Consider the following 13059-nt stretch of genomic DNA (forward strand, 5'->3'; position numbering starts at 1 on the left):
GGGACAGAGTAGTAAAAGTTAAACAAGAAGGCTAAAGTTGCCCAAGGATACCAAGCCAGCAATTGGTAAAGCCAGGATCTGCACTTAGCTCTACCAGCTAGGAGTGACTGCAGACAGAGAGAAGCTATAAATCCAGGCAGGGCAGGGGGATCAGGGAGTCAAAGAAGGGGAGGCCTTCTATGCATCACGGCTTTATTACTACACACTTCATGTACTAGCTCATTTAGGTCTTACAACATTCCTATAAGGCAGAAACCAGTATTTCATTTAAAAAATTAACTCCTTTGAAATGATTTTTCAGCTTGAATGTCAAATTACATACCGATATAGATCTGATTCAAGTAAAGTGAGTTGTCGAGCAATTTCTATTGGGTGTAAGGTGAGCAGGTCAAAAGTCTCTATGTGCCCAGGCCTGCTTATATGCCACTCAACTGTGGGAGGTGAACTCTGAAATGTAATATTATGACCTGGTCCATTGTCTCTTGCAATTTTTTTCCTTTGGATTATTTTAGTGATGGATTCAACCCATTTTTTCATTGCTTTACCTGAAATACATTACATTTTAAATAACATTTAAAAACTTTTCACTCGATATTTTATCCTTTTAAAATATTTTAAAATCAGACAAGTGATACTTAAATATATCTTTGTTATTACAAAGTTCAAATGATAAAAATAAAAAAATGGAAGTTCCCCTTTACCACGTCCCTGTTCCCTATCCCAATCTCATTCTTCTTCACATGGGTAACTACTATTAATAGTCTGGTACATATTCTTCTACATCCTTTCAAAATAAAATTAGAAAGTAGTTTATTCATAGATTTTTCACCTCTATCATTCCTAACTTCAGTTCAAAATATTATTTTATAATCCTCCATAAAAAAGATAAATCTGGCACACATGGGATTTATAAGGTTGGACTATACACATTCACTGTTAATCTAATTAACATTGCATCTTACAAACCAAACAGTACCAGAGGATCGATTCCTTCATGTCAGTGTGCATTTCTGATGTGGCTCTGTTTTGTACTATGCATGAAAGTACTCTTATTTAACCCTTTATTTTCTGATTCTCATTTAGAGTACACTTTGGACATTAGAAACAAGTTTGTCTAGGACATTCTTAGACCTGTATGATCATAGAATCTTTAAAACTCGAGGGGAAACTTTGGCATCATTGAGTCTTGCTTCTTATGTTACTGATGAGGAAACAGGAGTCTACAGAATCAAAGTGGTTTTGCCCAAAGTCATGTATCTGGTGAGTGGCAGTGTTCAGAACAGAACTCTTGTTTCTTGGCTTTCAGTCCAATCTGCTCTGCGGCCTCTCTGATACATGCTCTATTCCCCTAACTGGGGCCCAGTCCGTCTCCAGCAGTGGTGTTCTGATGGCACACCAGTTCCTAACTGTCCTCTGATACACATACCTTCAGATAAGTGGAAAAACGGCATAAATCGAGACTTTTTCTATCCAATTCCAAAATAATCACTACACTGATTTACTAAATGAAAATACATTTGGGTCAACAGGGTGATTATTGAGCAATTTGTAGGTCAAAATGTTGTTTGATGAAAATTTTCAGCTTTTTCAAATGGTTGTGCTGCCACTGTTATAAACAACCCTTAACAACACTGAACAATAATGACATCAGTTGACAGTCACCATATTGGTACTTTTATTACATATAAAACTAAGCACTTAAAAAAACCATACCTCTCACTGTTCCAATAAATTCTTCCATTCGCTGCAAAAGATCTGCATCCCTTTCAAAATCATAGAAGTGGTGCTCTACCCAATGCCGACATACATTTAATACTCTATGGCATTAACACAGAAGAACAACTGAATTACATGGGAACTCACACACATAAGCGTTTACCATGATGAATTGCATAAATTAAAACATAAAAAATAAAAATTAAATAATTTTATAAGTGGCTTACCACTTTTAAAATTCTATGTTAATTAAGACTTATACAATAATTTCTGATAATTGCTCTTTATTTCACTCATTTTACTTGCTACCTCCTGCTTGCTTGGGAAAGATGCTTATTTACTTCAACTCTGAAACAAAAGTTCAGTACAGACTCCACCACTTCAGTTGCTTCGTTACCGCTTACCGCAGCTGGACAGGCTGTATGTATTCTTTCCTAAACCTTTTTAGTTCTGCGCTCAAGGGCTGGTCTCCATTCTCTATAGCTATGCGATCAGCTTCTGTTGGCTCAGGCTCTGGAATTTCAAACCTAACATAAAACAGAACAAACTAATGAAAATACTAATAACATCAAATTATTCGAACAGAAAACTACACCCCTTTTCACTAGTCAGCACAATCCAGAGAGCACTGTGAAAATTACTACAGATACACATATGCATCAGTGAAAACAAGGCTTCTATAATATAAAGGTTAATGATCTTATTTTAATTTTTAAAAAAGAAATTAATACTTGCCAATATAAAAAAACAAGAAACATAATAAAGGATTAAAAATACATGCAAAGTCTAAAAATAAATGTGATTATAAAGTTATGGGACTGCTGTTCATTTTTGGCTTGTGTAATCACTCTGAATCAGCTAACGTAACAGTTTTTAGGGTAATCCTTAAAGAGTTGACTGTTCCTTGGGTGGCTGAAACACTTTTCTTGATTATGGTATTTGTTCACTGATAAGCTCCATTTTCTTCAACATGTGATATATTTGAAAAGTTCTGTTTAGAACACCTAAATCATCAAAATTTAAATTTTCAGAACTTAAATTATACATTTTTATATAGTTCTTTAACTTGACTAATTCCATAAATTTGAAATTTCAAGTACTGGGTTTCCATGTAAAAAAGAATGCTTATTTTTGTACTTTAATAATCAAAACTAAAAGATTATTATAAAGATGTTATTTCTTTAAAAAGTACTCATGAACTACAATTTAAAGCTCATACAATTTATTTCTGAGAAACATACAGGATCTTGGCTCATTCTCTTTAAAAAAAAAAAAGGAAATTTAAACATTTTACATTAACAGACCTTTCTATTATAAGACTCAGTAGTTCTTGAGGTTTACAAAAGGATCTGTATGTTGTAAGAAATGTCCGAACAAAATTGGGATCTAAGAAGAAAAAGGAAAATTATCTTATTAAAATCTTTGATTCAGCATGATTAAAGCTATTATTAACATTTTCAAAAGGGATGAAACAGTCAATTTTAAAATTCCCAAAATGTATTGACCACATAGAATGCTTTGGACTTTATAACAAACTGCTAGCTTGAGGGCTTCCTAAATTAGTGGCAAAACCATTGTTACTAAGATTCTGTATCGACTTATTTCTTGACCTCTGTACACTCTGACTAGCTGAACTTACTAAAGTCCTCATCGGCCACAGGAATGCAAAGGGAAGAAAGGCAAAGAGCCTGGACATAAGCTCCCACCTGCTACCTGGATCTCAGAACATCTCCAGTTGGTTTCTATCTCCCTCGTGAAGAAAAAGGCCACAGCAATAACCCATTACTTTTTCTGACATCCAGACTAGTTTATCTAGGATGTTATCTAGATTCCTTTAAATCACGTTAAGAGAGCATACAACTAGAAATTGGATCTTATAACGCTGTAGATTAAGTTAAATACAGTTTCTCAATGATTTTATTCGCCAGAGGTCTTAAAACTGCTAAAAGAAGCTTACAAATACCTGTAAGTTATTAAAACTGCTAAATGTGTGAGAATGTGGATTTGGTTCTATTCACAACTTAATTCCTTTTATTTCAAGTAGTCACGCTAAGAGTTCAGTCTCCAACCCCTTCCATGAGAGGACCTACTTTTCATTCACAGCTCCCTGAAGTAGACCAGGAGGCTGCCCGAGTGCGATCACTTCCCCAGGCTTGGCCTACTCCAGTCTCTCCTTGACACTTTTCCCCCAAGTTGTGGAGAAAGGCTGCTGTCATCAGCAATAAGAGACCGGGGCTGTCATCTTCTGCATAAACAAGGGGAGAAACATCTTCCCACAATGGGGGAAAAAAAATCACTCCCTTCTATGACTCCAATTTCACCAAGGTCCACATTTAGTTCTAAGTCATTAAAAAGAAGGAGTGGAGAATTCATTAACTTTTTTATTGGGAGCATCCTTTTCCTATTTTACATTATGGACTGGTAAAGCTCTAATTTAATGATGAATTCGTTGACAGTAGCAAGTACCTTTATTTTTGTTAGGCTTCACACTGTGGATCCTTTGTGAGTACAGTGTCTTTTATTAGCATAGGATTTACCAAGAATCACAGTTAATTTGTTTGGAAAATTTCTATTTAGGCTGATTCTGTCTGATTAAGAACCATGCTAAATTTAACCTTAACATAAAATAATGATAATATATTAAACAACCTCCCCCAAAGCAAATGCATGGATTTATCATAAAAATCTATTTCTTATCTATTGGTTTATGTGGTCATCAAGATAATGAATTGATTTAAATATCAGACAACCTTGAATTTATAATGCTTTTTTAAGTTAAAGAAAATTCACAGAATAAAAACATACTGGTTTTAAATGCCCCTCTTCTCCTTTACTTTCCAAGTCTAGTGGGTTACTGATAAAAGTAATTTAAATATATACAATCCTTTAGTAATTTCCTCTCTGTTGGTATCTTATTGTTTGTCTTCAGTTACAGAGTTCCTCAAACGTTAAAGACTAATGTCTCATCCAGAAGAAAAGATTTTAGAACAGAAGGCTGTACAAGATTTTAAAACAGAGATTTATATCGATTTCATCACAATCCTCCCTTTCAAGAATCTACTTCCTGTTCTGCAAATCTATTTGTAAGGTGAGGCTACTCAAAATATCATATGTCTAGGAAGCAAAAGCAGTGGTCACTGTAGAGATGCCGAGCTGTCACTGAGGGAGAGCGAGCCCAGACCCTTAGTAGAGAGGGTTCCAAGTATCCCTGGGCCGTATTCTAAATTTAGACTGGCCCCTCCTTTTTTTTAAAGGAAAAGTTTATTTCGATCTAGAAGTCTAAAATCAATATTCAGATCCATTTCTCCTCAGATGCCACCTAAGTTAGGCTAAAAAGTTACAGGATATCAAAGATACTTTTAAATTGAAAAACAGAATAAAAGCAAGTTCTAAGTGAATTTTTTTTTTTTTTAAGAAAACAGCCTATTTTTAAAAGCAAACTACTTTAAAATGGTCTTTTCATCTTCAACCAAAACGTCTGGTCACTTCGGTACCTTAGTAACTGATGACAATGCTGGGAAAGTCATGATATGCCTCGGTGCTACATCAGTCACACGGGGATCCTATCAACTCCTGATCTCTGTTACGTCATGTTCTCAAAGGGCACTCACATAATTGATTCCACATGACTGCTGTGAAGGGGGTGGTGCTGAGATGTTTTTCCTTTCTACATGAGAGGAGGAGCTAAGACTTATCCAAGGTCACACAGTAGAGTGGCAGAGATGGAACCAGAAGCTAGATTGTGCGATGCCTAGTTTTATGCTTTTTTCTACTGTATCACATAACCTCTCTGGATTAAAGGATCCCTTCAGGTTTCCACAGCTGTGACATATAAATACAAAGAACAATTCCATGAGTTATGTAATCATTACAGAAACTGAAATAAATGATTAATTGCGAATGTAGCTGCAAACTGCTAATCCGGTTACCGGCACTAGAAAGTCATTGAAAAATCGGCCGTCTAACTGTGATTCTGTAATTCCTGTCAAGCCTTCTTCCAGATTTTAGGAAGTAGCAGCTGTACCGTCCTGCACACTGTATTCAGCAGAGGAGTGAGTGAAGCGGGCAGCATAATAAACACTCCCACACTCATCACTGTTGTCCTAAATTCTAACGTGATTCAAGTTTAAGTTGTTTTTAACTTGATTAGAAATAAGAGCAGTCTTGCCAAAAAGAAAAAAACCAGCAGAAGCTAAAAATAAACCAAGAAAACTTGGCCAAAGTTTAAGGACCTTCAAAAAATATCTTACAGGCTGCATATATTCCCAGGCTTGTATTGATTTAGACTCCACTTTTAGTCTCAAGTGGTGCAAAACTGCTAATGAGTAAAAACGTAACATCTGTATTTGAGGCCATAACATTTGTATTTGAAATCTTACACAAAAAAGCGTACGTATTCCAGAAGCTATTTTTATCTCTATTAATTTCCCCCCTTCAGTGATTCTCACATGTACTATGTCACACTAACCCCTGGAAATCTTTATCTTATGGATGATGTGAAGGACTAAGATAATTCAGTATTTTGAAAATACTCACCAATCAGCACAGATTACCTAATTTTGTAAGAAAACAAAGCACTAGCTACTTACATCTCTCAGGCAATGGTAAAGGCTGAGTGTGACCCTGGCCCTGCTGCTTGTGGGGCAGCAGTCATCTACCTGCATCATAAAATGATGTTTCAGAGACAGATGGAAGGCAAACACGTAAAAATACAAAAGCCAGGTCGCTTTGGTTTTAGAACATAAGCATGAATACTTGTGGAGAACACAAAAATTGGGGGCTATTTTGAGAGTCTCTTTCTCTTTCTGTTTATCACTTGCTTGTGGATGTAAATTCCACAAACCTCTTTCTCGAAATTAACCCCACGGGAATTTCAATATGAGCAATGATAAAAGCTTCCCTGTGGTTTTTCTTCATTATTATTTCTACCAGATTCTCAAATCCCTGCACGAAGATTTCCACCAAGCTTACTAGCTGCTCTGCTTCCCTCCCTCCATACAAACAGCTGCCAACTCTCCCATCAAATCCCTGGTCCAGGTTATTTCGAACAGGAGCTGCAGTGACTTTTTTTCTGCTGCGTTGTCTCCTTCACTTGAAAACTGTTCTTTGATAATACTTCTCTGCACAGTTCTTCAAAATCTTAGGAACTCAAAATATACCTAGGTTAATGTTCAGAAGACAGCATGCTAACTTTGAGGTGATAATTCAATCTTTTTTTCTTAGGTACCTATTTTGATTGACACTTGACATTTTATTTGGCAAGGTCAATGAAAATTCATGAAATATTTGTTACATGGAGTTATTTATGTCAAGAATGCCCCTCCCCCACTCCCATAGTGAACCACTGTTAATCAGGATGTCTGTTCATGTGATAATTCTCCCTTTAATACAGCCATTTAAAAAGCCACAAGAAACAATAAGCTTCTCAACAAGGATTTATAAACAATCACTCTTGAATTCCTTAAAAAAGGAAACAGAAGCTATGCTGACGCACAAACACTTAAAAAAATTATCAGAGAGTTTAAAAATAGAACAGCACTGCCCTATAGATCAAAAATTGTTCAAAAGATTTTTTTTAAAGTTAAGACACACAAACTGAATTTATAGAGGCCACAAACTCAAAAGAAAGCTAATGCAGGTTTCTGAGGATTTTCTGAGGGCGTAAAATAGCAATAAATACTTTAAAGAAAACTATCAACCGGCTAACATTTTTTTCAATACCATTTTCTAGAAAAGAGTTCACCACACATGGGAAACACCTTTTTCCCACACTTCAATATGAAAAGCTTGTATTTGCATATAATATCAGTTCTGAATTTTCCCTGCCTCAAGGACACCTCATTTCTCTAAAATAAGACTATCAAACCAGACACACCATTACCAAACATTTCTTTACTCATGTTGTTTTAAGTCTCAATAATTAATTTGTACTTTATTTCCTTCCTGTAACTCTGAAACGGAAGTAAAATTCCTACTCTCATCTCTTCTTCTTTACATATATTGCTTTGTGGTCCTCTTAAGGTAGGTTAAGGAAAGTCTCTTCATATTCTTGCCAGATTCAGAATGACCTGACTAGATACTGTCCCCTCTCCAGCATTTGAAATGGATGCCAAAGTTCTGATGCAGTTAGCAAATTAGTCTATGTCCAGAAATACTGGATCTGAGAGACAAGCTATAAATCAGATTCCACATAAGACCCTGTTGCAATCTTTTTTTCTTTTTAAGTGACAGTTAATTATTTTCTAATTTACCTAAATTTAACTTTTTCTCCCAGAAAGCTTTCCTTTACAAACAACACCAGTAGACTGGGTTTTGTTAAAAATTAAAATTATGATGCCCAATATCTAACTGTATACTAAAATCTATGCATTAAAATGGAAGTTTATCTATTATTACCTATTTCAATAAGAGAAAAAAATTACTCTGCTTAAATCTTCATAGTAAACCTGTGTTTGCCCAATAAGAAACAAGCCATTTATATTACTGGCAATTCAAACCAACCAAGAAATTCTCTTTATTTTTATTATTTGATACACATAATAAAAAATATATTTTAATAATGAAAAAAATTTGCCTTACATGAGTCACTGTAACATGGTGAAAAGTACAGTCTATTAAGAATCAAGAAACCTAAGTTTTAGTCCTCATTCTGCAATTAATTGGTATGATTTCTGGAAAATCATATAACTTTCAGGGGCCTTGTGTTTTGTGTATTCGTTGAGGGATTGGTCCTGTTGTCTAACACTGCAAATCTATAGCTCTGTTTCAAAATTATTGTTAAAAACACCTGAGGGATCAAGTTGGCTAAAGCCACAGTGAAGTCTGAATTAAGTAAGGTTAAACCAGTTTTTCTTCTGTTTTTATGACAATTTCTGAACAATCCATAACCTAAAAAAATGTCTGTAAGTGGTGCTTAGTGGATATTAAATTTTCTCATATATTACAGCCAATGTCTTTTATTATAATTCTGTACAACATAATAAAAATGTGCAAGTTATATTTTAGCCTTTATTTCAGCCCATTTTGCACTGAATGTTCTCCAATAAAAATATCTATCAACCAACTGAACCGCTCCCCCCACTACCGCAAAAAGAGCAGACCAATAATTCTAAAAATAAATGGCAACTTGATCTGTTATTATTGTAGTAAGGACTCAAAGTACATTTGAGCTGGAAGAGACCTTAAAAAATAATTGCTTTCATGTTTTACGAGTTCATAGATGATCTATTAAAAACACATTCCATATCTGCCAGTAACACGTTCAGTGACAGACCTTACAGAAGAGCCCAAATAAACTAGTAATTAATACTAATTTGTAGGTATTGTGAACCACAACTCATGACAGCTGCTTGTGTATTCCAGTTACACCAGTAATATACCTTAATGACCTATGTTAAAATATTCAATTAAGCTTCAAAAGAAGATAGAAAAGAAAAATGTAAAAAAAAAACTTGGCCACAACATTTCTAAAACTGGCATTTTATTCCTCAAGAAATTAATGAAAGGAATTTTTGAAAAACTTTTATTTTTTAAAAAAGTAAAACAATCTTGTCAATTTAAATGTGAATACACTTAACTTTGCAAAGTCCTATAAATCTAGAAATTTCAGTGTTTTATACTAACTAGAAGTAAAACCATTTAAAATGCCATTCTATTCAAAAGCTAAAAGTTAATATAAGTAAGAGCAACTATCAAAAGTAATAAGACATCAAGGCAAAAGTACTATTCTACAGACTAGGCTAGCATCGTGTACATTAAGGAGAAAAACTCCAGAGACTCCATAAAAACTCTCAGCTATGCTTGTTCAAGTTTTGTTTTAAAGTGTCCTCATTGAAAAAATAAAAAGCACAGTTCCCAGAAAATATTTAATTGTAGTTCTGCAACTGCTTACTAAGTTAGTTCTGTGAAATGCAGCAAGCAGTTTAAAAAAAAAACCTTTATCATCAACAATCAAGTTTTACAGAAACAATTATATTAAAAAATTTGGAATCTGAAAATGCTTTCCAAGTCCAATACTACTGACATGTGATAGTAAACACTAGTGAGTCTTCTTTAGCACTTTCCACTTATACTGCTCTATAGGAAAAAAAACCCCAAAAAACAGTAAAACTTTTGTCTTATGTAGATAAAAATCCAAGGATTAATTTTACTCTAAACAGTCTAAGAACTCAAAACAAAGGTATTTAATTTAAAAGGATGAACGGTTTAGAATGCTTATGCTAAAGAAATCAGTGAATCTTCTAAGACCCTTAAAAATCAGAATAATTTGGCAAGAAGAGCAATCTGAGCTTGTATAACCTTAAAAATTCTTTAAAAGGCAAAGAAATAAGCATTTTGCAACCACAAATTTCGAGGAACTTAATGAACATTTTTGTAGTTGTATTCTAGATCTTAAACAGTATACAGAAGTTGATGAAGATCACAAAACAGGTTGGTCATATTAATTGCTGATAATTGTACCTCTCAAAAAGTTTTATATATTAAAAAGATACCAGAATAATCTATTTCTTTTTCATGTAAAATCCTGGCAGCTTATTTAACTTTCCTGTGCTTTGTTTTTTCATTTTTGAGTCAGTAAAATGAATACACTGACTGCAGAAGTTTCTAGGTGAAAAATCAATAGTAAAATTGGAATCCCAGACTAGTCTTCTTACACTATCTTCAACATGTTTCAGCTACTGCCTGCTACTACCAAATGGAATCTCGTTAGAGAACCCAAACTGCTTTTAATAGCCTACAGAAAACACTAATATTTTACTGTGGAAAAGGCTAGCAAAAGAACTACCAATTATAGAGGCCAAATAAAAATTAAAAACAAAACAAAACCCTGGCTTATTTATTCCAGAGACGTGGAGATAATGAAACATTATATTCATAAAGGTGCTTTGATATCACTGATAAAAATATTCTAACTTGATTTTACTTTTTTGCAAAGAGGACCTGATAGTTTCCAGGCCATTTAAGTAATTCTGACTGGACATTTAACAAATCGAACAGATCAACATTATCAAATGCTATTCATCTTTCTTACAGTGGATTAGTTAATGCGTATCTTTAAAAGTTTAATTTAACTAGTGCCAGAACAGCTTCCAGAGAGAACTGAGACCCTATTTAGAGGACTTTAAAAAAATGAAAAAACAAAACAAACAAAAAAATCGACCTCCCTCAGAAACACATCTAGAAATAGGAATATATTTAAGCAAGAAGTTTGGGATGGAGGTTAACTTTCACGTTCAACTACTTAAGGACAGCATTTATGTTATAAGAGTTATGTTTCAGTTTATATGTCTTTGTAATAAAAAACATTCTTTGAAAGTAAGTTTACATTTAGATTTACAAAGAGTTTTCACATGTTGTAGTTCATCTATTCTTTCCAATAACATTCTAAGGTTGCTGTTGCGATGTTGATTTTTGAGATGGAAACTGAGATTCTGGGACCTTAAGGAACTGTGATAGAGTGGGGTGTAAATCCAGATTTGGTGCTCTTTCCACTATACCATACGCTACAGTATTGCCCAATTTCCAAGCTTTCTATTGTGTAGGGAAGTTGAAGGTTGAGGAACATTGGATTATCATGGGTTACTTTACCAGAAGAAATAAAATTACTTTAAAAAAAGAATCATTATGTTTGTTCCTTAACTCTCAAACATTACATTTGATTCGGCCTCTACCGATCTTCCTAAGTAGTCTGGACATGTTTGTCTCTAAAAACTGCCCTGCTAAGGTAAAATTGTTTTTTTAAATGACATTGGTTGTAAAATGCAAACAAATACTGAAAACTTCAATGACTTTCAGGATTGCTAAACTTAATTAAGTTTTAGGAATAGAAATTAAGAAAAAACAATGTTGTGCATATTTGTACTACCAGCACAATTTTGGTGATGAACGTATACCAAAATTTTTACTGACTTTATAATCTCAGTAATGGAAGGAGAAGAAAGAAAAAAGAAGAAGAGGTAAAGGTTGTTAGACCCTGATGATGATGATTTACCACTACTTTTAGTTTTGTTTCTGCCACTAATTGGGTAAATTTAGCCAAGTGATTTTATTTGCTCATTTGTAATTCTGGTTGTAAAGTTAAAAATAATATGTAAATGTGGTAGAAAAAGTATAAATGGCAGTATTTTTAGGCAAAGGAAAATGAACTCGGAATAATGCGGAGGATCTTTTGTTGTTAGTTTGCTTTCTATTTTAGGCACAATGACCTGTGCAGCAAAGAAAATCAGCTGGAAGCAGGAAAATAAAAGTGACAGGCAACTTTTTATTTCTTACCTGCGTACATATGGTATGTGAGCCTCTCTATAAGTTTAATAACAGTTCCCGCTTTGATAATTGGAATTCCAGCCTTGGGCTGCATGTTTTCTTCAAATATTATATTCTCTTCAGAGTCAGGCTCTGCAAATCTATAAACATCAGCACTAGGGAGCCTCATCTGCTCCTCCTTCTCTTCCTGCAGCATCGTCACATCAAGCATCCTTTCCAGTGTACTCCGGTATTGTAAAGATATCAATGCTGCCATCCAATTGTTTTTCTCTTCAGCTGACTTGGCAGAAAATATAACACTATTTTCATCTTTTAAAATTATTTCAAAAGCATGCTTGTACTCACTGGTGTCATCTTTGTCATTAATTTGTACCTTTCGCATGAAAAACTTTTCTTTAAGACGATATTCTGCATTGCTAGCACCAGGAAGTCTTGGCTGCCCATGATTTGATTTACAGCAAATCATTAAGCCATCAAAGAGAAATATGTGTCTCTCATGTTTGGCTCCTACACGTGTAAGAGTTCCTTCCATTATAAATTCATTGCAACACTGTCCAATGTCCTTTCCCTCCCAACCATCAATATTCTTTTGAATCTCGTTCATTTTCTTGATTGCTAGTTGTTTCCCCTTCATTTGCTGACTATAAAACCGACATGCAGATTCACTGGGATAAAGTAAAAAAAACATTATTAGTGCACAGACAACAGACAATCTAGAATTCATGTAAATAAAGGACAATGTAAAAGTACATTTTAAAAAGTTGCACCGAGAAGGTTTTCACTAATTCTCCAAATATATTAGTGTTACAATACTGTACCATTTTAGGAACTACAGCAACACAGTAGAGACTTTTTTAGTGCTCTAAAAAGAACAATGACTATTGACAAAATTCTACTCTATAAATTTAGCTATGGAATGATTATTTCTACCTTGGCTACTAAATATTTAGAATGACAAATATTAAAAAGTAGCCAATATAGTGAAAAAATAATTTAAAAGACTTAAAAAATTATTTAGAAATGTTTAAGTGGACAAGACCTAAAGCTAACAAACATGCACATATTATAATTAAGAAAGTG

At 34.1% G+C, this 13059-nt stretch overlaps 1 protein-coding gene across 4 annotated transcripts in view; it reads right to left on the bottom strand.

The window, feature by feature from the left end:
- Positions 1–13059, bottom strand: part of SOS1 (SOS Ras/Rac guanine nucleotide exchange factor 1) — a 144586-nt gene that overhangs the window by 30514 nt on the left and 101013 nt on the right. For all 4 annotated transcript variants that reach the window (XR_004300272.1, XR_004300271.1, XM_032410349.1 and 1 more), the window contains exons 10-14: positions 11989–12644; positions 3021–3102; positions 2121–2243; positions 1714–1817; positions 323–545 (exon numbers count right to left, since the gene is read on the bottom strand). Coding sequence is in view for 2 of the 4 variants with exons in the window: in XM_032410349.1 (XP_032266240.1) it covers positions 323–545; positions 1714–1817; positions 2121–2243; positions 3021–3102; positions 11989–12644 (1188 nt within the window). In the remaining 2 variants the exon portion in view is untranslated. The remainder of the gene's footprint in view (positions 1–322; positions 546–1713; positions 1818–2120; positions 2244–3020; positions 3103–11988; positions 12645–13059) is intronic.

Source organism: Phoca vitulina, unplaced genomic scaffold, assembly GCF_004348235.1.
Source record: "Phoca vitulina isolate PV1807 unplaced genomic scaffold, GSC_HSeal_1.0 scaffold12, whole genome shotgun sequence".
In the NCBI taxonomy this organism is placed as follows: Eukaryota; Metazoa; Chordata; class Mammalia; order Carnivora; family Phocidae; genus Phoca; species Phoca vitulina.